General features: G+C 33.4%; 1 protein-coding gene across 2 annotated transcripts in view; it reads right to left on the bottom strand.

Moving 5' to 3' along the window:
* Positions 1-8962, bottom strand: part of LOC111050394 (carboxypeptidase D) — a 296777-nt gene extending 287815 nt beyond the window's left edge. For both annotated transcript variants that reach the window (XM_039441290.1, XM_039441291.1), the window contains exons 1-4: positions 8285-8962; positions 7712-7944; positions 6019-6182; positions 4901-5062 (exon numbers count right to left, since the gene is read on the bottom strand). In XM_039441290.1, coding sequence (XP_039297224.1) covers positions 4901-5062; positions 6019-6182; positions 7712-7944; positions 8285-8731 — 1006 coding nt within the window. In that variant the 5' untranslated portion in view covers positions 8732-8962. The remainder of the gene's footprint in view (positions 1-4900; positions 5063-6018; positions 6183-7711; positions 7945-8284) is intronic.
* Between the last annotated feature and the right edge of the window lie 16911 nt (positions 8963-25873).

Here is a 25873-nt window from a genome sequence, read left to right as displayed (position 1 = left end):
GTAAGTCATTAACATATATTATAAACAATGTGGGTCCTAATATGGATCCCTGAGGTACCCCTGATTTGAGAGGCAGATATGCTGAAAAGGACCCATTAAAATAAACCGATTGGTACCTCCCTGACAAATATTCTTTAAAAAGTTGTAATGCAAACCGATCAAAGCCATAGTATTTCAATTTATATAACAATATATCATGGGATATTGTGTCGAATGCTCTACTCATATCATACCAGCTCCCCATGACCTTTTCTCTACGATCTAAAGCATCCACACAAGCTTTCACAAAATTACGAATTGCAGTATTGGTTCCTCTTTTGGATCTGAAACCATATTGTTTATCTGAAAAAAGCTGTTCACCCTCAAAATATTTAACTAATCGAGTATTCAGCAATATTTCAAAAACCTTAGCAATAATTGGTATGATTGACACTGGTCGATAGTTACTACAATCAGATTTAGTACCTCTCTTATACAGTGGAATAACTTTTGACAATTTCAAGCACACAGGAATTACACCCTCTTTAACACATTGATTGAATAAATATGACAATACCTCCACTATATAAGGTGCAGCAAGTTTTAAAAGAGCAGAATTCAAACAATACACATCCAAACTCATATTATTACTGAGAGAAAAAATGGCGTTATAGACCTCTTCAACACTGAAATGGCCAACTGAGAAAACAGAGTTGATATTATTCTGTCTAGCATGAACAAATTTATTCAAATAATATGGCATATCATGTCTTGATTGTTGGATATTTTGTTTTGTTGACTCTACATTCTCAAGGAAGCATTTATTAAATTTATCACTTGTGAGATCAGTTACCTGTGGTACCGATGTTCTATCGTTAACATTCAAATTCTCTTTTATAACTGACCAAATAGCATGTGATTTATTTTTAGTCTGCAATACTTTATTACAATAATACTCACGCTTAGCATTAAATACCATGTATTTGTACCTGGATCTCAATATCTTATACAATTCACAATGGTAAGCCAGACCCGTGTACTTGTGAAGACTATACATATTCAAGCATTCCTCTTTGAGAGCTGATAAATTATCAGTGTACCATCTAGACTTTGGGGTTTTCTTCAATTTGGAGGACTTGACCGTTTTTAGAGGAAAAACTATATCAACTATACTTAGGAATTTGTTCAAAAAGTACTCAAATTTCTCACTAATATTGCCTGTTGCATATACATCCAACCAATTAACTTTGCTCAGTAGAAGAGTGAAATACTTTTTATTACAACTATTATTAATCGGACGAATGATTCGAGAAACATTATCACTCTGCTTCAAGTCATTTCCACCAGACAACGTGAATAAGCCAAGCAATGAGTGATGATCTGATACTAAGGTCGGTATAACAGACACAGACTTAATTCTATCTTTATGTATGGAAGTAGCCATATTGTCTATACATGTTCCTCTGTCAATACATATCCTGCTTGGTCTTGTCACATCAAACACAGTTAAATTAAGATTGAAGCTATTTAGTAAGTTGACAAAAATAGATCTATGTACATCATTCACCAGTAAATCAACATTAAAATCTCCATTGAGAATAATGGATGCATTCGACTTATTTTTCTGTGATACTACATTCAAAACAACGTGAAGCGTCTCAATGAAATAATCAAAATTACACCTATCTGGTACTCTATACACTTCAAGACAAATCACATTCCATTTCGAAACAAGAACCCCAGAAACTTCACATATACTGGCTATTGACATTTCCTTCAAGTAAGTAAGCTCACAGTATTCTAGATCATCTCTTACATAAATAGCCGTACCACCCCTCCGTTCTATAGGTCTACTGTATGCACTAGCTAATCTATAGCCAGTCAAACCAACCTCAATTATCTCACAAGCTTTCAACCAGTGTTCACAAATACCTAAAACGCTGACATTATGCTCTCTAATCAAATCACCCAACTCATCAGTTTTGTTCATGACACCCTGCACATTCCAATGAAACATTGCAAAATCAGACTGCAAAACCTGTGATTCCAGGTCTGCCTGTTCCGCATCACCAACAATGTTTTTGGATTCAGAGCACGACAATCCTACAGAACTCGATCCACTCCTAAAAAAGAGTTAGTGTAATAGTTGAGGGGGATTGAGTCAGATGTTTTTTCTTCTTGAGCTAGCTCACACACCACGTCCATGATCCTGTCACTCACGTATCTTTTCCCCAAAGAATTCAAATGGAAGCCCTGCGATGTGTGGAATCTCCTACCCAAGTTGCTGATATCCACGAAAGTGACATTTCTAAAACGTTTACACAAGTTTGAGTTTTCCTTGTTTGCCCTCCGAATTTCCTTGTTGACTACAGACCATCGTGGAAGATCATGCCTGTGAGGCACAGAAAACACAATCACTTTGCCAGCTCTCCGGTCTTGCAGATCACGCAGTTTACTTCTCAGAGCAGAATGCAGCTCTTCTCTCTCATTGCAGGCTAAGTCATTTGAGCCAGCCAAGTAGACATTTACATCGTTGTCGTTCAGTTGACCAGACTCCTCCACAGCATCCCTGAAGCGAGCTCCTGGTTTGATCATGGCCGTGAAGTTATTATTGTCACCCTTGTAGCTCCTGTGAACATCCCTGCCTTGGCTGTCAGCATATAAACGAACATTACATGACATCTTTCTTCGTGATTGCTTTACAGCAGAAGGTATTGAATTTTCTTTTTGAATACTAGTTTGCTTCCGAACATCTTCCCTGGCAGGTTGCATGTCATGCGAATCATTACTCTCGAATATGGAAAATCTGTTCTTAGTCGGTATTGTCAGGTTAGAGTCACACTTCTTTGGTTTGGCAGTGTGTCTGGGTAAAACAAACTCGGTCCCGGAATTAAAATTTGTCGATTTATTTGTGGAAGAAAGTTTCTCACAGTCAGTTCGGAGTAGATCGATTATTGTATCCTTGTCTTGTACTTCTTTTTTCAATACAAGCAGACTCATTTTAAACTCTTCAATTTCCATCTTCAAAGATTTGATTTCACCCTCCGCCACCTCTTCACATTGCAATGACTCCTCAAAATCAATTCGTCTCTTGTTCTTCTCTGACTCAATGGATTTTACTAATAATTTATTTTCTTCAAGTATATTAGCTACAGAAACCTGTAAGTCGTTGTTCACCTTAATAGCGGAATCATACTTATTGAGTAATGATGTGACTTCAGGCACCAAATCGATTATCACGTCACTCGAATATTTGCAACAAATCACAGAAAGGATACCGTGAATATTCACCGCAATCTCCGCTACTTCCTGGTGGATCAGGTCATTTTTAATATTATTTAGACTTTGCTGTGCTGAATAATTCGCTTTCTCAAACTCGCTTCGCGTTCTAGTCATTTTTATATCTTATAAGTCTTAGTGAAAAATGAGAATGGGAATTTAGAAAGGGCGTGGAAATGCCTAGAGAGCTATCAAGGCAGGAAGTGATAGGGTAGCTCCTGTAAGAAGGAAAATGGATTAAGAATAGGAGTTTCACTAATATTAGAGCAGCCAATGATAATTATTATTATTCCGAAGTATTGCACTACGTTGTCACTAAACCAAAAGAAGAATGAATTTTGCATGAAAGCATGAAAGAATTTGTTCATGCACAAAGTAAGAACCTGCATTTTGTGTTGCCATAAAAGATTTGCTAACTTGCTTCTTATCCATCCAAATTATTGCAGTATTCTAGCATTTCCATAGTACTGGCTTGGATTTCGTAATGAAATTAATGCGAACGTATTTAGAAATGTATTTTAACAGTGCGACCACACGACGCTTAATCTGAAATTAGGCCGGGTGCTCCACGTGTTTTCTTGAAAATCGGAAAATTTGAGTGGAAGAGCGGCAGTTCTAATAGAGTCGTCACCGCGAGAAGATGTAGTCACAGAAAAAGTCTCGGCCTCTAAATCAGGCTTCGGCCTATTTAGATGAAAAATAGTAGTTAAAATGTAAACGTGAGTGATTGTGAGTGCCGATTCATTTGTTAAACTTTCAATTCCATGGTAAGTGCCAAAATTATTTTATTAAGCTCGAATAGATTGACCAGACAAATTGACCGAGGACCTAAATTTATTGTAGAGTGAGTTGGCAAATTCTTGTCTAAATATCAATTATGAATCATTGCGATAAAGTCTTAATTTGAGAAATATTATTTGAAATTAAATGTTTTAATGTTGTAATTTTTAAACAAGTAATTGAATTGAATAAATAACCGGATTGGTGACAGTGGAGATTATGATTTAATGTAACAGAACTTCAAACATGGCCGATAATTCTATGTTTGAATACAACTAATAAATTAATGTCAGTAGCATTTCAACCAAAATCTTTTATTTCACGTTCCTGGCTCGTGATAAGTTACTTAGTTGCTAAAACAGGTGTTGTTAAACAGTAGTAAAGATCTTGGCATTTGCATGAACGAATCCATCCAAAGCTCCCAACCGTGGATTCAAATAATTTAAAAAGGTTAATAGTTGAGTGAAGATTTTAAAAGCAATTATTATAATATATTTTCCTTGTTACAAAATGTGGGGCTAACAAAGTCCCTCTGGCCTCCCACCGTTACAAATGATGTCAGATGTGGGGTAGTGCTATTAATACCTCCACCCGTTACAATGATGTCAGGTGTGGGTATTGGTTATAGATACCTCCACCGTTACAAAGGGATGGTTAACACAAAATACGAAATTATGGACAATATGCTGCACAACTAAATCATATGAATTTGACCTGGGAAAACCAGAAAATATCCAAGTCCTCAGAACAAATATTTTAAATTTTATGAGCTCTTTTGGAGGAGAGCTACAATGGCTTTTACTGTTCTGGAGCAATAAATATGAAATCAAAATCCAACCTTTCGTTCGAATGATAATCTCACCTTTAGCTCCCCAATGGGTTGCTTCCATAAAAGAGAGCATACTTTCTTTATTGAGATGCCACTCTTTTGGGAGTGTTGATGCGTTAGGATATTTACAACAGCTCAACTCCAATGTAATTTCGAAACAGTTCGAATGCAGATAGTTGAAATCCTGCATACCTCCTAAAAAATACAATTAACATATCAGGAGAAAATTTAAAACAGCGGAAGTTTCAGGGAACCATAAAAATTGTACTTGAATGAACATGAAGATATAATTTATCCAGCCATGATAGTAGAAGGAGCACTTCAACAATGTTGAACTTCATTCAAATATTAGAAGCCTTATAAAATTATCTAATAGATCCTTATTTTCAAATATAATTAATTTACCTAATCATTCATATTTCACACAAAATCATATTAAAGAATCAAGAGAATATGATAATAAACGAATTGAATGGGAACGATTTGATATTGTCTAGTACGCTTGAGTTTACTAGAGATTGATAATAATGTAACAACCGAGACTTGTATCTGAAATTGTTTAAATAATTACTGCTATTGGCATTATCAGTCGTTTCAATTCAATTTAGATATCAACCACAACACCACCCTCACAACGTGTTGTTCGAACAAAACCTAATGTGTTATTAAGATAATTGACAAAAATATCAAAATTTTTAGCAATGAGAAAGAGGGGAATAAGTTTGTATAGACTTTAATCCATCGTGATTCCTGATGTATTTCAAAATTGGTGAATTATGTTTCCTCACATTTATTTTGTATTTAAATATTTATTATGTACCTATATTTAAATATGTGATTTTGTGTTCATATTTTGTATTTCACACAGGTTTATGCTTAGGCTTTATGGAACAATGAAGAAGTTGAAGAACAAAATAAACATTTTTCCGTTATTGAATCACCAAGCAAACAAATTTTATTGAGCAGGATGATGGGAGAATGCTTATTATTAACCAATCCAAATTGAGTTTGAGTATGTTATCGCATAATTTACTTGAAGAACAATTAGCATATTGTCGATAATCACGATGTACGGAGGTGAGAAATCTTATAACTAGTCATCACTTATTGATTGATAGACGTATGCTGGAATGAATTAATTAGTAACGCACCTTTAACATCGTACCAAAGTGCACCATTTGTCACGCCTCCGACAAAGTGATCTTCTTGACACGTGTTCTTTGTCATTGATGGATGCTTCGATGCATAAACTTTGGCTAGAGCTTTGAACACACTATTATCTGGCGCTGAACTTCCGTTTGTACACTCATTTATACTGTAAAATAGAAAAACATATTTAATATGCATGGAATTCCAGGAAACGAATCATCAAGAAATGATTGGAGACTAACAATTTTCTCAACTCTGCAATTCAGCCTTCAAGATCTGATAAAATTACAATCATCTTGAAAATTCGTGAAAATTGAAGATCCAATCTTTTCATTAATAAAAGTGATTAAAATTTCATGATGGTAAAATTCACACTGACATGCTATTCCATTCATGTTGTGGTAGTCTGATGTTTTATTGCCACGAAACATTATTTATTGCAGCTGCAGCTCTCAATTGTAGTGAACATTACATCAATAATCCATTGGAATGATTCAACTAGTTCTTATGCACTATTTGGAACGTCTGTATGAGTCTTGACAATATTAGCTTCAACTAACAAGCTCTAACAGTTTAATTGTATTCAGTGCTTGAGGATGATGATTCTGATTTCGATTATCTATAAACGATTCTCAAAATTGGCTCAGAACAACCAAACAGTAAAGATTCTAGTACTTGCTAGGCAACAGTCGTCCTCAGCTAAGTTCGATCAATAAGAACGGTCTTGAACGGCTCTAAATACGGCGCTGAACGAGAAATTCAATAAAATATATGAAAAAGTAATACAATGAAAGAGAATATCTTCCGGTTAAAAGGATTATATATGACAGCTAATCGTTGCCCAGTGCTTGAAGGTATTTCTACAAAACTACTAAATTTAGTAGAATAATCACTCCAACAGACCAGAATAAACAAGGACTATACATCAATTAAAAATGCAGGATAATACTCCAGTAAAACTACTAAGATTTCTTAACCACTTGAGAAATTAATATTAGTAAGCTATAGAAAGTTTTTTCAAGCTTTTGCATAGCATACACTATCACAGAAGAGATTGCAGATAATATTAAAGAGACGAAGAAAAACAATGTCTGCAAAATAGTTATCATAGTCACTGCTTTTATGAAAGAAATTATCATAGTCTACTATGAAAGTTAAAATTGCTATTTGCAATTGATCGGAAAATGCAAAATTACAAATTACCTTCAGAGATATCCTTCAGCAGTCATAGAGCAGCTACGAAACAACATAATATGATAGGTGAGTAAGAGTTTATTGAAATTTATGTGATACGCACTCTTTCATACACATATTTCATTCAAGTTTTAGACCATATAATATATAAACCCTTCAATGAATTTCATATGTTATTTCATTTCAAATGTCAAATCACAGAATGATGACCACTGAAAGTTGTGAAAGACTTTAGAAGAGAATGGGGAACCAATATTAGTTGCTAGGTTTGATAAATAAAATTATTTATAGCTATGTAGAGAATCAATATTGATGGGTTTTCAAAATGTTCATCAGATGGAAACAGTGAAATCTAAATCGAATTTACAGTTTTCAAAATTTAAATTTAGGTAACCTAGGTACCTAAATAAAACTTATTGATTTGGGATTAAAATAAAAATCATGCAAATTAATTCAAAATCTGAATCTTAGAAATGAAATTGGCGGTGAAGTGATACATACCCTCCACATCCATCATACGGATAACTTGCTACTATCGTTCCACCATGCAGGTTTCCCGAAAGAACAAAAGGATTTTCCTTAATCCATTTCATAACCGCGATTGTCTCAATTTGCATCTTATCCGAGCCGCGTATTTCCGATTCATGATCGAATTGATCTGGAAAATCTCTGTTCAAGTCAATGCCACGAGCATTACCACGTCCTATGAGCTCCGGTGAATCACATTCGCCCTCCTGAAAATAATGCAATATCACATTACAATCCTACATTACATTTGTCGAATGATAAACAAGTATTCATCAATGTTAATCAGATGCACCCATTATAAGGTTTATTAACAGGAAATATATCGATATACTATTAAAGAAATACCTAGTCGATGAAAATCTATGTTCTCCGAAACAGGGAAAAACCTTTTGGGTCATTCTGGTTATAACTGTGCAACTTATGATCTTTAGCAACTTATAGAAAAACATTTAATTAAACAGAATATACCTTTTCTATAGATTAATATTATTTTAGTAAAAATTATATAAATAAATAATCCGGATGATGAGTACCGTGTGCACCTACCTTAGCTGCTTCAAACCCATCTGGATTCATAGATGGCATCAAGAAAATATCAGTAGATTGAACAAGTTCACGAACTCTTTGATTTTTATCAAAATTTTTCAACAGATAGTCAGCTAGGAATATAACCATTTGTCTTCCAACTGTTTCATCACCATGCATATTGGCAACATATTTGAACATAGGCTTCAGTAAATTTCTATTATTCACATTTTCGCTTATTTCTAATGCCCAAAGATCACGGTTCCCTAGAGATTTCCCAATGCTATGAACTTTTGCCAGGTTGGGATAACTATTTTTATATTCGTCAAGTTTTGAAGATAGATCTATGTAATTGAAATAATGTGCATTGTCAAGAAATGATTCGTCTTCAGATGCATGAACAAATGAAACAATACACGATAAGTAAGCAACTGTAAATAAGAGTTTCGATAAAGGAAACTCAAGCATTTTAAAAGGTTTGTTTATCTTTGAATACTTGACAGATAATCTATACACATCCCATAAAAATGAATAATTTGATCACTTAACCTTATAAATGAGAAAGTATAACTAGTCTCTCGACATAACCAACCAAAATTTACTTTAGGAAGGGGACTGCACATCATCACAGACCTGCATGTTCACAGACCTAGTAAGCAAAGCATCACAGCTGATTTTTACATGCTCACAGACAGACCTATAGTGAGGTCCACGTTATAATGGTAGTGTGTGATTTGCAATGGTGCTGCTATCCTTGTCTATCGTTCAACAAAGCAGATGGCGCTATCTCTTTCACGCATTGCAATGTTGCCACATCGTTTATCAACAATGTAGAAATTCAACTAATTGACAAAATATTTTATCTGAATCATGAAAATGTTCATCTTTAAAAAATATATTTTCTTGACAAATGAAATATGATTAACTATTTTCAACAATAATGAACAGTTGAATTCATCAGATATACCAGTATCAGCTGTTTGGGTGGCAAGGTTGAGATTTGGCAACCCTTTTCTCCCATCTTCCTCTTAGGCCAGTTATAGAATAGACACGCTGGGAAGTCTAGCCTCTGAAGCCAACATCTACTGCCAAATCAACCCATCTTGACGTCACAGCAGTGACGTCACGCATCGTATGAAAAACTTTCAGATTGTGTCTATTTCAGAGTCATGGTGTTTTTAGGCTATTTCTAGCAAAGTTATAATGTGTTTTGAGAATAATAGGGTACGATAGCCTACAAAACTAATTTATTGTCATGCTACAATGAGTTCACTTACATCATAACCAAGGATAATATTACAGTTACAACTTACAATATTTATGTGTATAAATTTCAACTTACACATGAAAATATATTCCACTTTTTTCCTAAAAATTTCAATGCAATTATATGCTGTGCAGGAGATTACCATTTTCATAAATAATAATTACATAAATAAATAACAATCTGCTATGGGAAACAAGCTATTTTTAATGACAATGCATTGTTTAACAACAATGTAAATTAAACACAACAAACTCAAAAAAGTTTTCTATAATTTCTATAGGATGCGTGACGTCAAGATGGGTGGATTTGGCAGTAGATGTTGGCTTCATCGACTTTCAGTATGAATATACAATGGGCCGTGTCTATTCTATAACTGGACTAAGATCTTCATACACTGCCATTATAATGTGGACCCTTAGACCAGTTATTAAATTAGTTTATAAATTAGTTTTGTATGCTACCATACCTTATTATTTTCAAAACACATTATAACTTTGAAGCCGATATCACATAAGACATTATATTGTTTTTGCCCGAAGCTAGAAATAACCTAAAAACACCATGAATCTGAAATAGACACAATCTGAAAGTTCTCCATACGATGCGCTTAGACCAGTTATAGAATAGACACAGCTCATTGTATATTCATACTGAAAGTTGATGAAGCCAACATCTACAGCCAAATCCGCCCATCTTGACGTCACAGCCATGACGTCACGCATTGTAAAGAAATTATAGAAAACTTTTTTGAGTTTTTGTGGTGTTTAACTTACATTGTTGTTGAACAATGCATTGTTGTTAGCTTGGTTGTGACATCAAGATGGGTGGATTTGGCAGTAGATGTTGGCTTCAGAGGCTAGACTTCCCAGTGTGTCTATTCTATAACTGGTCCAAGAAGATGCGTGACGTCACTGTTGTGACATCAAGATGGGTGGATTTGGCAGTAGATGTTGGTTTCAGAGGCTAGACTTCCCAGCATGTCTATTCTATAAATGGTCTAAGTATGGACCTCACTATAGTCAAAGACCTTTAAGAGATATGAAGATGCATCTTTAACCCTTAAGTGGTCGCGAGGGGTGTTTTAAACACCCCAGTAAGGTAAATTTTGCTCTAGCTTGATTGATCGATTGACTAACCTGCTGACCGGTACAGTACCTTCAAACCAGTGCATTAGTGGGAGAACCAAATCATAAAACCAGTTCTGCGACACTAATTGTACGAGTAAGATCTCTTCAATTGTCTGGGGTGTCGGCAACACCCCACGCGACTACTAAAGTAACTTTTTGTTAAGTTACTGACACATGAAAACAGTATGTAACAATTGCCTAAGCTAGGTGAATGATTTTCATGCAAATAAAATGTAAGTTGAACATGGCCTAAATTTACTTTTTCTCATATTTTACATCAATTTTCAGATCAATATAAAGTTACCTATTTAGTAAAAATTTCTGTTGCACTTTCTCGCATAATATATGAATTGGTCATATTTGGATATGAGCTGCCATGTCATGGAAAGCATGATTGGATTGAAATTCATGGGATTAATTTAGTATTATTCATATTCAATTCAGTAAAACCTTGAAAACAAGAAAAACATTATTCTGAATATATATATTTTTTACAAAACTTGTACAAATACAGCTTGACTCGAAATCTGGTAATCTTTTATTTAAAAATCTGATAATTATAAACTAAATTTTGAAATCACATGAGTGTAAGCACAATGATATCAGGGAAGTCCATTTTATTGTTTAAAAATAGTTTCTTCCCTTAGTAACAAAAAGGAAAGCAGTTATGAAATTTTTCATTTGAGGTGTTCTGAACACCCCATGCGAGCACTTGTGTTTCAAAAAGCTGCGCGACCACTTAAGGGTTAAGGTCTTTGACTATAGTAGACAAAGCGTTGCAGACGACAATCCTGCAAGCCCTGCATATTGATGACGTAACTGCTCTTGCAGCGCACCTGGTGGAATAGTTGCTTCCGAAATATGCAGCTCCATGGATTTTTACAATAGCTCGATGCTCCCTTTTTGAACTTTCAATGTCTGGCGCGCAGACACAGTATACGTACAGTATGAAAACTTGGCTAGTACCTTAGACCAGTTATAGACCAGCTAGTTCTATAACTGGTCTTAGGCTAGTACCCTGCCGCCAAAATCCGCCATCATGTTACGAAGCTCCGCATTGTATAGTGTTCATTGCAAAGACCTTAAAGAAATATAGACCCACAATGCCTATGCTTTCCCAATGATAGCTCTTACTTGAAATTGAAGGCCGCCATTGGGGTATTTTAGCATGATATATTATATCTATATATATTTGTAATACAATAGATCACAAAGGCATTGGTGGCATTGGTATGTAATAATCTTATGGGTTGCCTCCTCAATGGCGGATTTCAATTCCAAGTACGACACTAGCGCTGCATGTGAGTCTATGCATCTTTAAGGTCTTTGGTTCATTGTATAGAGTTCAGTGCAATAGTATGAGGAAAACCCTTAGACCAGTTATAGAATAGACACGGCTCATTGTATATTCATACTGAAAGTCGATGAAGCCAACATCTACAGCCAAATCCACCCATCTTGATGTTACAGCAATGACGTCACGCATCGTAAAGAAATTATAGAAAACTTTTTTGAGTTTGTTGTGTAAGTGTTTGTGGTGTTTAACTTACATTGTTGTTAGCTTGGTTGTGACGTCAAGATGGGTGGATTTGGCTGTAGATGTTGGCTTCAGAGGCTAGACTTTCCAGCATGTCTATTCTATAACTGGTCTAAGGAAAAACCAAATAGACCATTATTTGTAACCAGTGAACTCTATACTAACTGGAACGGGCTGTCCAATGCTAAGCTACAGCCAAAAGTGTGTAAGGCGGAGTGAGTGAGACAGGCCTACCGTGTGGGATTCCCTTCTCTCTCGTACTCATACATTTAAGCAGGTTGTTGCAGCTCTTGAGTACGATTTTTCATTTTTAAAGTTGAAAAACGGATTTGAATGAGTATTAGGGCTATCAGTATTAGATCACAACCTTTTCTCTTTAATATTGTGATGTATTTGTCATAAAATGCATAGAATTGAATAAAAATACGACCGAGAAATGGTGATGTATTGTGCTGCATTTGGATGCAAGAATGGGCATGTTAAAAGAAATGAAATACCATTTCACAGGTAAGTTAAACATTTTTAGTCTATTAATTAATTTGAAGAAACCTTTTTGTTCTACATACATTTCCAATACTTTTTTCTATATTGATCAGTTTATTTGACCAAAAATAAAACAACAAATTTGGTTATATATTCCTAGTATATGGTGTTAGTTTCTATGCTAATTGAAAATTTAGGCCCACTTTATAGCATCTAAAATAAAAAAACATAGTTGAAGAACAAATTAATCTTTATTCAAAAAAGAATAAATACAAATGATTAATAATTCTGTGTTATCATCAAGAGATGACATAATTTATTTTAGGTACCTACTTTTATTTTGAAAAATATGATATTGCTATCAGCTGAATTGTGATTAATTTTTGAAACCTTTCCATTTCAAATAAATAATCGTTTAATTTACAATATTATAATAATTATTAAGCATATTACTGTTTGCTTATCATATGGTCATAATTATAATACAATTAATATGAACGTTTCTTCATAGATTTCTTTGCATCATTTCTGAAACTCCCACACTTACATGATTTGAAATGTTATCAGAATACCTAGTATATTGCTATCATTACATATTCAATAATCCTGTGTTATTGAATCATCATGAGTCCACATAATTCATTTTATTTACCTACTTTTATTGTTAAAAATATGAGATTGTTATCAGCTGAATTGTAAGTAATTTTTGAAACCAATTTGAATTGGTCATTTTACTATGGTGATTATGTTGCATAATTTACTGTTTGCTTATCATAGTCATATAATTATAATAAAATGTTTCTTCGTTATTTGCTCCATTTCTGAAACTCCCACTCTTATATGATTTGAAATTACACCAATGCACACCTACATAATATTCTACATTCATAGCCTGCTGTAAGTAGGCCTATATTATTAAATTGAGATATTTCCTTAAACAATAAATCATAAATCTTTTTTTTAAGAATAACAATAAATCATATAATCCAAAAAACAATAGTATACCATATCAAAATAAACATAAGACTGTTTAATAGTTTCAATTAAACACAGCCCTCCTTTGGACTGTGTACGAACAAAATTCGGGATTGGAATAATAAGGACTATGAGTCTGTTTTTCCATTCCCAATCATTTCATGACAGTTTATATTTGTCCTTGTTGAATAAATAAAAATTAATAAATGATACGCTTCTCTGAAATCTGGCCCAAAGTTATTCCCTTGCTTGTGAAAAGTTGACAATACTAAAACTACTGCAGTCACAAATGAAAAAAATCTTTTCACTATTCATATTCAACCTATTTCATTATTTTTTCTCTCAAAAAGTTAACAATGAGCTGCTTAATAATGGAAAAATAACGCTTCCATGGAATAAGACATACAATATAGAAATAAAATAGAAATTGAAACTGTGCAATGCATTTTCTCAAAGAGCCAATGTGTTACAAAACGACGAATCCCACAGCAATGCGGGTTGCCTATCTTTACCAGCTGCCTCACTTTCTTTGTGTTGCTAGTCCATTCCAGTTAGTATAGACACAGTATACATACAGTACGGAAACTTGGCTATACCCTGACGCCAAAATCCGCCATCTTGTTAGGAAGCGCCGCATTGTAATAGTATTGATGGTAGGTTCGGATCACTTTAATGATCCGGATCAATTGATCTCATTCACTGCCACGAGCCAATCAGAAGAGCAGGATTGGAACTTCCCAAGGTCACGTGACGTGTTTAGTATTGGTGTCATGTAAAAAGCATGGGTAAGATAGGCGTTTGATTACAAGTTTCCATTCTGTATCTATTCTGTGGTATAGAGTTCAGTGTTCGTAACCAGCTTGACCAACCCAACGGCTTAGCTATTTTCATGTACTTTTCAGGTTATGAAAATAAATTATTCGATTATAATTCTATTATTTTTGATAAAATCTATTTAATAATATTTACAGTTGGAATGTCTATCTTTTACATATTTTTATTGCAACCACATATCCCACCCAATATTAAGTAAATGCAACGATGCTATCGTCATAGCCACCTCTAATATATAATAATACATGATTGGTGAAAAAGATCAGCTGGTATTTTTTTACCAATATTTTTCACCAATCATGCATTAGATTCTAGGCCTACACTGCGACGTTGCAATATCGTAGGCCGCGGCCTTGTATTAGAGGTGGCTATGCTATCGTTCATACTAGAACCAAGCAATGATGTACTCACTTGAATAAATAAATTTACTCTTATTTCGTTATGATTTCAATAAAATAACACCAGACCTTGTGTTACATACCTTAGCTATTTATAAGGTTTCCAACCATGACATGCACTGCACACGCTAACCGCCAATTATGAACTTTACTTCGAATAAGATTGTTTTAGTATTCACATTAATAATTGATTATATTTCACATGCAAATGATGCTTGAGTTTTGATTGTAGAATACGGTCTATTCTTGTCTTGTAGTACATTTTTGATCGATACTTAGTAAGGTGGGTACCTCAATATTCAAATAAAATACCATACCTATAGCCTAACTGTGTTGATATTTCTGAAAATAACTTTGAAAAAAAGAAAATGTAAGAGCAATGATTTAATCTTTCCAATTTCTGTAATAATTATTAACGTTCTTGACGATATAGTCATCAAAATCATGTTTCTATCTACAAAATATCACCATGATATTATAAATCCTACCTGAAGTGAACCAAACAAACATAAATTTCATAGATTTGGTGTTATTACCTATGGGCTTGGGCTATATTGGCAATGGTCATTTACACGCCTTTTTTCAACACCATCAGAGATTTTTAAAAAAATTTCTATCAAACTACCTACTAGGTTCACAACGAAGTTTAAAACATTTTTGAAATAAAAGTATAAAAGAGACAAAAATGCTATAAATAGTGTTATAGGTTTGCTACCGGTACATATTTTGTTACAGCACGCAATAATATTTTCAGTGTTTTTTTGAAACACTTGATAAATTGAAATGAAGTTAAAACAATTGAACTTTACTTTGAACGCTGCTTTTAGTGTTCATGGAACTGGTTAAATTTTTATTTGAATCCTTGTATGGTTCAAATAATTCTTGATTATTGTATGATTCATACAGTTCACAATTTTATGCGTATTTATTTGTTTATATTTTAATCAATTATTTTTGTTTTTCTTTATTGAATATCCATTATTTTTTTACTTGTTGAATATATCACAAATGTAAACTTTAAAGTATAAATACCGTATTTTTAAAACTCATTACCTAATATGGCTGAGTTCAATTCCCCCACCACAACCCTCAAATTTTGAGAGTCTACTGTTTTAACATAATTTAGTTTGATGATGCAGCACACAACGAAACGGTCGTCACTAACATGAGTTATAAAAATATTTCTACTTTAAAGTTTACATGTATGATATATAATAGCTACCGTAGTAGTTCTGTGAACAGTAGACTTCACGCAATTTTCTTATCAACTTATTTTTCAAATGTGAGAGTATTGATACTGATGGGCACGCATCAGTAAAAATATTGAAACCCTACCTTATAGAAATAGACACGGCCAGACATCTGCATAATGCATGGAAATCCACTTGTCAGCTGATTGATTATGAATAATATTCTATAGTCTGATTCTATCTTCAAAGTAGATGATATACAGAGTGTCCCACCAAGGTTGTAACAACCGTTGACCATAATTATACTCTACTCATCATTTCTGTCAAAAAATGTTCAGTAAACTTTTTCCTATCGACCTTAGTTTTTGAGGTATTCAGATTTTTCGATATTTTCAGAATGTGCCTAAGTCCGGGCATCAAATATTCAATAACTCGAAACTACTGGTCGAATTTGAATTTCAATGGTATTGTTGGAAAGAGAAAAACATTTCAAACAGAATTAATGTAATTTTATCTGTTGTTAAATATTTTGTAGTTTTTTATTAGGGCTTAAACTTGAAAAAATGCTATTTTTAAAATTCAAATTTCAAACAGAATTTTCTCGATTTTTCTCCGGGTAATTAGAGTGGTTTCAATATTTCAAAAACTTCTCCATTTACTACTCTCTACTCTTCTTCATCTACTCTCTAGTCAATAAATAAAAATAATGAGTGAAGCTCTGTGCCCCGACATTAAATGTTGTAAGCACGATGTGCCTTCACCAATTATGTGAGGGGAAAAACTATGATAACAAAAAAGAACAGAATAACTAGAACTTTAATTAATGAATCTTTAACATATATACATTTGAACAAAACAAGATTAATTTGATTATAAAACAATATTTGATATGAATTAATGGGGAAAACACTCGCTTGCTGCTAATGAGGATTCAATGTTTGTGGCTATGAAAATTTAAGAACAATGAATCAGTAGTCACCTACCTTTTTGAAATAGCTTCCCACTTTGGCATCCACTGGTATTTCGCGACTTTAGTATTTTTCAAAAAAAGAACAAATATTAACTGAACCAATGAACAGGCTCAGAACCCGTCTCCCTCAACTATACAATTATTTTCATACTGCCCGATCTGTGACAGAATAACTGTATTATCAAACGAACCGAAATCCAGCCTTTTTCACTGGATCAGCCGGACTTAACTTTCAGTCCTATCGAACGAGCTCACACACTGACACACACTGACAACCAAAAGTAAAATTTTGGGTATTAAATATAACTCAGTCAATGCCAAACATGAAGCCATTTCAAGTACATATTTTTATCTGTCGCACAAGCGGCACGTTTGTTATTAAAAACAAAAGAGAAGCTACATTAATTTTGACAACAAATGAAATAAACAATCTTTCTGTCGATGACAAAAATTGTTCAAGAACAAAACCACTGTTCATTAAACTTTTACAATTTAAAACTCCAAAATCCTGATCAATATGAGATAAATATATGATTCATATATATTCCCATATGACCAGGTGACAATGTAAATACTGATTGTTGGATAATTTTCATAAAAATAAAAATATAGTGCATCAGATGAAGCTAGGTCTAAAGCTGCGTTTACAACGGACTTAATACCGTAACATAAGTTTTTAACATTTTTGTTATCAACTGATGTTAATTACGAAAGTCAATAACATCATGTTAAGCTGCGTTTACACCGGAGTTGATAACATGAGTTATTAATAAAAAGTTGTCAACTTGACTGAATCGACAAAAATTCTATTAATAAAAGTCTATGACTCGTGTTTTTAACAGAAAATTCCTTGTTATTAACAAGATTTATGTTATCCATCGAGAGTCGGTAAAGATCAAAGGAAATGTGTTATGTTAATAACAAATAAAGCCGCCTCTTTTATCGCATTAACTTTTGTTAATAACAGGTTACTATCTTCCCCGCCCCCCTCGCCACGCATCCCTACAACTACAGCTGTTCCCTAATAACTACAGCTGCAGACTAAACACGTGACAAAGTTATCAGCTTTTGTTGATAACAAAACTTGCAGCCAAAAGAAAATGTTAACAACCTATGTTGAAAACTTATGTTTTAAACTCTGCTGTAAACGCATTATAATTTATTTACATTAGATCAGATGAAGATCAATATGTTAATGATCGCACATGTTTCAATTTAAAGTATTATGAAGACGATTTTTTGCTTTTTATTCCGGCTGTTATATCATATGAATACTCTCGTTAAATGAAATAACAAGGAATAACAAGGAATTTTCTGTTAGAAACATGAGTTATTAACTTTTGTCAATAGAAATTTTTGACGATTCAGTCAAGCTAATTGACCGAGCGAAGTGAGGTCTAAGGTTCAAGTCGACGGTTTGGCATTTCTCTTAATGTTTATATGTTGCGTTTAATAGAATAGAAACGCGGTAATAGATTTTCATGGAATTTGGCAGGTATGTTCCTTTTTTAATTGCGCGTCGACGTATCAAATTCAAATTCATTTATTTGCCAAAAAATAATAGAGATTGATAAAATAAATATTCTAACTTACAAAATGGCACTACCGGCGAAGAAAACTTGTGCGCCGGCAGTGAGTTCGAACAACTAGGTACAGCAAACATGTCAATAGAAAGAAAAAGAGATTATTCAAACCACTAGAATAACTAAAATTATGGAAACCAGGTCACATCTCAATACTTACAAACGATAAGACAAAGTAACAAAATCACAAGCAAGTGACAAACTCAAAAAGACCAATTCAAGGAAGCCATGACAATAATATTTTTTTAAATTTATAACATAAGAATGAAACACTACATAACGGATATAGATAATTTTAAAATAAACATTTATCCTAATCCAATCCAGTATAAGATTCATTATGGATTATGTAATTCTATTAATAATGAAATCAGTTGACAAGTGATTACACAGATGTGTGGAGAAGCCAGACTATTGCTGTATTTCCAAAAGGTATATAGTTTCAATAAGGTACTTGTGGATGAGAACACTGCGTAAGGTCTACTGTTCACAGAACTACTAGTAAATTTTTGTTATTAACTCGTGTTATTAACTCCGGTGTAAACGCAGCTTAAGCACACCTGAGGAGGCGCGGCTTCGTGATACAAAGTGTTGATCTTATGGAGATTGCCTTATCACACCGTTCCAGGCCATGTCCGATTCAGTGTGTGTGAGTTCTTCCATTCAAATCAATATAAGCAAGAAGCACCTGGATGCAAAATGACGCATCGCGCCTCCCAAGGTTTGTCATGAGATGGATTAACTATTTGGCGGTATAAAGTTCGCCGGGCCAGCTAGTATAAAATAATAATCCAATGAAGTACATAATACCTTTTAATTTTTTTCAAAACATATGAAAAATTGCGAAAGTAACAATAAATATTGTTAATTTACATAAACACATTTTTATTCATGACAGAACACATGTTTTGTAATGTACAAAATTATACAATGGAAGTGGGATATACTATGGTAATGGTAAAACGATGTGTACGGTGTCAAACTATAGGATTACATGTTCACTGTCTTTGCAGAATGAGATACAACACACACGATGAACTGTCTTTGCGGCCTTTGTGATATATTTTGGTGCCTGAAATGAAAAATAAAATAAATTATTTTCAAAATCTGCAATCGATTGGAATGAAAGGAATACCACTTAATAACAAAAGTAATGAGTTATACAGAAATGTTGTCACACAATAGTCCAGTCACTATATACATTGGTGCTTGCAATTAATATTATAGTTCTGATTTTTTCAAATCCAATAATCAGACAGAAAAATTGGCTCTCGCCTTTTTACAGATAAAATGAGATCATTCGGAACTCTCTATCTCCAATGAGTACTGAGTTATGATTTTTCAAAAATGTGTAAAATTTAAAGAAAAAATCAATTCTGATGAATTTTAGTTTATGATCAACAATATCTTCCGATTGTTACCATTTACATGTATAATTCAAAATCCCTCTAGGAGCATTTTTGTGCTTTACAATCTAAGATCAGGTAGAGCGCTTCATCTCATATAGATTTCCAGGTAAACCTGACAACAATGCTCCTTGTATTGTGAAAAACACCTAATTTTCAGCTTCATCAATCATCACCAACTACATTGTCCTGCACAATGACAGAAGTTCATGAGATTATGTTCTATGAGAATCATCCGTTAGATGCACTTCATTTCATCTTTTCCTAGTGGAGAGGCGCGCATAAGGCACCTCAAGGATCGAAATTTCAAACTCTTATAACTTTTGACACAATGCTCAGATTTCATCCTACTACGGTACACTTCATTCTTCTCGACTCGTTAAGGCGGTCCAAAATCATGCATCATAAGTCAAATTCGGTTGAGAAATGGAAAAATTGCTGTTGAGTGTACTTAGCCCATATTCCAATAAACAAAAATGGCCAATTTTTATATTTCTTTTATTGAAAAAAATAGCAGATAGAACAATATGAGTGAACCACCTCTCACTCATTGCAAGCTTCTATTCATAAGACTGGGAATTATGAATTTACCATTTTTTTTTCTGTACACATGCTTGTTGTTTGTGAAGTCTAATTTAAATGTATTTTCCAGTCATAATAATATCCACTCTCATCACACACTGAATTAATTGAAGATCTGAAATGAATTTTACTAAGTTATTATAGATCTAGTCATACTAGTTTTAAGGCCTGAGCAAGCATATTTTATAACCACCTACCGTTAGGGAATTACCTGAGAAGGAATACAAGAGAAAAATTAGAAAGTTCCTATTGAAGAAATGTTTTTATAGTCTTGAACAGTATTTTAGCATTATGATGAACAGCATAGAATGATGTGATAATTTTTTATGTTAAGTGTTAAGTTGTGATTTTTATGTAAATTCACAGTGCCTGTACAATATTTTATGTAATATATAATATATATTTTATATAATTATACAATATTTTATATAGGCCTAAAATTTGAATTTGAGCGCGACCAGCTTTGTTAGTAGTTGTACAATGAACGTTTTTTAGTCTATAGCTGATTAATGTCTTCTCAGTTGTTAGGTGTGGTTTCTAATATTAACTTTACGAAATGAAAGTCGTTGAACTAATAAAAATTAGTGGCCTACCGGCCCATGTGTACCCAGGCTAACAAACAATTAGTAGGGAACATCTACAGAACCCAACCAATGAAGAACGGGCCTGTCTCAAAAATTTGTTTTGGAAACACCAACAATAATTATGAATGTTTCGGGCAGCCTCCAATAGGAGATCAAGGCAGTATTGTAATGTTAGAATGCAAAACTCTAAAAAAAGTAAATTCGTGTGGCTCTTGTTGGTGGGGAGTCTCTTGCGGGAAGGTCTCACCGCCTGAATATATTTAAGCCGTCAATGTGCCTTACGACTGTCATACTTCAGCCGGGACCGACAATTTAGCGTGCCCATCTAATAACACGATAATGCGAAACTCTATTATTATTGGTATTGAAAGCAATTTGTCATTTTTATACAGCATCGACAGGGAAACAAACATGATTTGATAGGTTGATAATTACAAGAAAGCTCACCTGATACTTGATACTGTGATCACCAGCCCTAAACTAGCAAGATAGACCCAGCAGCAAGTTTCAACCATAGCTCACACAGCCTGTTATTCTCTGAAAAAAAACTGTTACTAGACCTGCTAAGAGTTTATATGTCAATACAGTAGGCTACCTGTATCATACGTATTTCAATGATTCTTTTTAAAAAATCCGTTCTTAAAATCTGTTTTTTGAATTTGGTTTTGAGGTGTTCAATCCTGAGTGAGACAGGAGTCAGGTGTTATAACGTGAAGCTTCATATGCAACCTAAAGCATGCTATATAATGCAAAACCTATAACAAGGAAAAAAGAAAAGATTGATTCTTTATTGATTGATACACTAAGTACATCATCAAAATGATAGGAAAAGAAAAAATAAGTCAACCTTGTGCTATTCCTCTCCCAGATTTAGTTAAGGTTAGACACATAGTTCAAAATAGGTCAAGTCTTGTAGTTGTTAAATCTGAGTATCAAAGAAGTAAGTTGATAAATAAAATCCCGGAAGACTATCAATGCAAAAATAACTAAAACTAAACTTAATTCAATAAAGGAATGGGTAAAAATAAATTATTACTTCAAAATTCCCAATTGATAAACAAAATATATTTTTCAATTTTTCTTAAATACCGTATGTATAATGTTATTAATAATGTTTATTGAAGTATGCAAATGTCCACTAGTCTATTTTGAAATTCTAGTGCTATTTAAAATATTTGAAGTATCTTGGTTACATTAAGTATATGATTTTTTATTTTTATTTGTCTTTCTGTACTGTACTGGTCTGGATTATATCATAAAGAGCTGTATTAATTCTAAAATCATGTTAAAATATAGGTTTTGAACTCGTGGGTAGAGCACAAGATTTCTTTTTCTAGCCACGCCAATTATTTAACTACAATTTTTTTATTCTTTTTCATGTAAAACTGTTGATAATTGGTGAATAAAATTTGATTTTGATTTGTTTACTACAAGATAATGGGCCATATGAATGAAGTTGAGCATTTGCTTATACTTCTGAAATATGGAGCATTTGCTTCATTTTCTATGAATAAACTTGAGCAAAACCTTTTGCTCATGCTCATCAAAGAAATAGTTTGAGCATTTGCTCAAAAGTAAAAGCTTTTGCTCAAAATTGTATGAATAAACTAGAGCATTTGCTCAACTTTTGAAGCAAATGCTTCTTAAAAGGTGAGTTTAGTCTAGAGCAGCTTATCACTTTTTGCTCATAGTAAAATGGCTCAACTAATTCGTATGAGGAAGAGGAAAATATACCAGATACGATCACAACCAATAGTTGAGAATTATAAAACTCTTTTTAGATTCAACCATGATACATATCACCATTATTCAATATTATCGACAGTCAAAAATGTAAACAAAAATAAACTTGAGTGGAACGATAGGATCGTTCCACGTTTCCACTCTGTATAAATAAGCTTTACACTTCACGGTTTAAAGGTTATGTTAACAGTGTTTAGTGCTTACATGCTTACAGTGCGTTCACATTTTATTTATTTATTATTATTTGAACTCACTTCAAGTTACAAATCAAAGGTAACTGATTTAAAACTTAAAATACTTATATGAAAATAATTTAAAACAATATATATTTAATACGTTATTTAGAGCTAGCTAATAGAAAAGTTTGAATCATTTTTACATTTAGTTGTATTAAGGTATAAAATAAATTATGTAGAATACTATTTCAATCAACAGTTTTTATTTAGATAGGCCGTATGTATTGTAGCTACAATAATAAAGTGAATTCTTTGTTAGTAGTATGGCAACATAAAATAATTTATTGTGAATTAAAAATGTAGGCCCATTATGGAAACTAATCACTAACCTAATCACCGGTTTCACTTTGTTAAAACATTATTATTCTAGTACATTCTTATCAGTAATAATTGCATTGCTTATCTTGTTATAAACTTCACAAAATTTCAATCAGATGTACTTTGTGTAATTTTCGAAATACAATAATGCAATAATGCACTTCAAAATGCTGTTTTTAGCCTTATCTTTGGCATAATTTTAATAGGCAATGTTACCAGTATTTGGAAACATTTCATTATTAAAAAAAAAAAAAAAACTGGAAGAATAGGTAAAGAATGAAATCGGGTGATAGCAATATTCTATTTTTACTAAAATGATTATTACTGACAGATGATTTTTTACAATGTTATTTTTCTCATATCTGTTTGATAAATTTCATATTAATCTCTAATTAATGTCAGTTGCACAGAAGCCGGCTAAATTCTAACCATGATTAATTTCACGAGAACCAATCAGAGACGGCATTTTTTATAAGATGGTTTGTCTGATTGGCTCTCCTGGAATTAATCACAATTAAAATTTAACCGGCTTTTGGCACTTAGTCATGATTTCACAATGAAACAGACAATCCTTTTTTGTGCATTGTTGTGATTGAATGGAATTCAGTTTACTCAGTGGATAAGTTATTATTCAAAGGTATTTTATATTGTATTGATTCAGAATTATTACAAAATTGTGTTTGTAAAAGCTCTTGATTTAATAAAAGCATTATTATTGTTATTAAATGGCTATTTTTTATCACAGCCAAGTATTTGCTAGAATCTGGTTGAATTGATTATAATGTGTAAACATATACCAGACTGGGGTTGGCAGGACTGTTTCTGCCTGTTACGCGGTTCCGAGTTACAGTGCCTTTGTTTTTTCATTTTGCGAAATTAATCTACCCATCTCGTCATTTTCATGAGTTTTATGTGAATAGTGAATGCGTATCCTGATGTGTGATGCTTTGGTGTTCATACTGATTTCAGTTTTAATATTGTAATCATCTGTTCTTCTGTTACATTATGGTTAACCTCAAAATTGTTATACTGCCGGCTCTAAAAGATCAGCTGTGTGGTGTTGCAGGCAGGCAATTTCCTGTGAAATAACGGGAATGGTGTTTACGTCTGTCAAAATCTGGGCTATTGGAATTCGGGTGTTGTGAACTTATCGCTTGAGATAAGCTTATCGGTACAGTTCCTCGTAATGAGTTAGAGAGCATTCCTTGCTTCTTTGAAAGGTTTACTGGCGTCGTTGGTTTCCATAGTAACGGAGCATTGTTTACTTGATTGCTTCCATCAAAAGCAGCTGTTCGGCGGCAGTGGCGCAGACGTGGCGCCAGTTTTTGAAAACTACTTGTGGTTGTGGCTTGTGGCTATATGTCTGAACGGCTGTGATGAGAATCTACATTTCACCTATTTTAACTTGATTCTCTCCTCCTCTTCCTATATTCCTTTCCTTTTCAGGAGCTTCCATATCTCCCGCTTTGACCGCTCTCTTAGCACTCTCTCTTCCCTTATACTTTCCTTTTACCCTTGTAATGAAAATACTGGGCTAGACATCACATGCTAAATAAGTTGACTGAGTCAATCTAAGAATATACCTCATTATTTCCAAGTCGCATCATATGAAGAAAATTATTATGGATGACATTATATTGGGCCAAACCAACAAAGGAAACCAAAAGATTTTTTATAAAGAGTATTCTTTAAGAAAATGTAATGTCAAGTCTTCTGGGGAAATTGTATGGTGCTGCTTGAAGAAGACATGTAAAGTGACACTAGTTACGGACGAGCTGATCAAGGATATCACTGAGATTAAAAATAATCATTCTCATTCCCCTTCATGCGATCCCCTTACGAGCATGGAAGCGATTTCAAACTGTAATGGGATTTGTTCAACACCAACAAATTACACTTTTTTTGATTTAGACCGATATTGCAACAATGACGACAGTCTCATTATTCAGTCTCAAACTACATCTCAAGAATTAATGACTGAAAATGAAAAGCTGAGAAAGGAGATAGATACGTTGCGGGATCAATGGGATGATGCAGCTATAAATACATCTATAGCTAATGATTTACGTGAATTGGACAAAACTTTAACTGTTTGCATTGTGAGTACTCAGACTGAACATTCAATGACGTATTTAAATGAGTATGAAGTTCAGTCTGGAACAGAAAAAGCGACTGGTAGGTGCGTCGTTGATGCTGAGACCCAGGCTTGATGTTGGAGAGGATCAAACAGGTGAATTTAAACAAATAACAGATTCTCAAAGCATCTACACTCAAACAGAATCGTTCTACGGGTTGTCAACTACAAAATGCAGGCCAGATTGTGATGGTTTGGATATCATTCAAATCCGAGAACAAACAATAAGAACATTAAATGAAA

The sequence above is a fragment of the Nilaparvata lugens genome, chromosome X (genome assembly GCF_014356525.2).
Source record: "Nilaparvata lugens isolate BPH chromosome X, ASM1435652v1, whole genome shotgun sequence".
Classification (NCBI taxonomy): Eukaryota; Metazoa; Arthropoda; class Insecta; order Hemiptera; family Delphacidae; genus Nilaparvata; species Nilaparvata lugens.
Note: the sequence above shows the minus strand (reverse complement) of the source record. Positions and strands in the feature narration are given on the sequence as shown.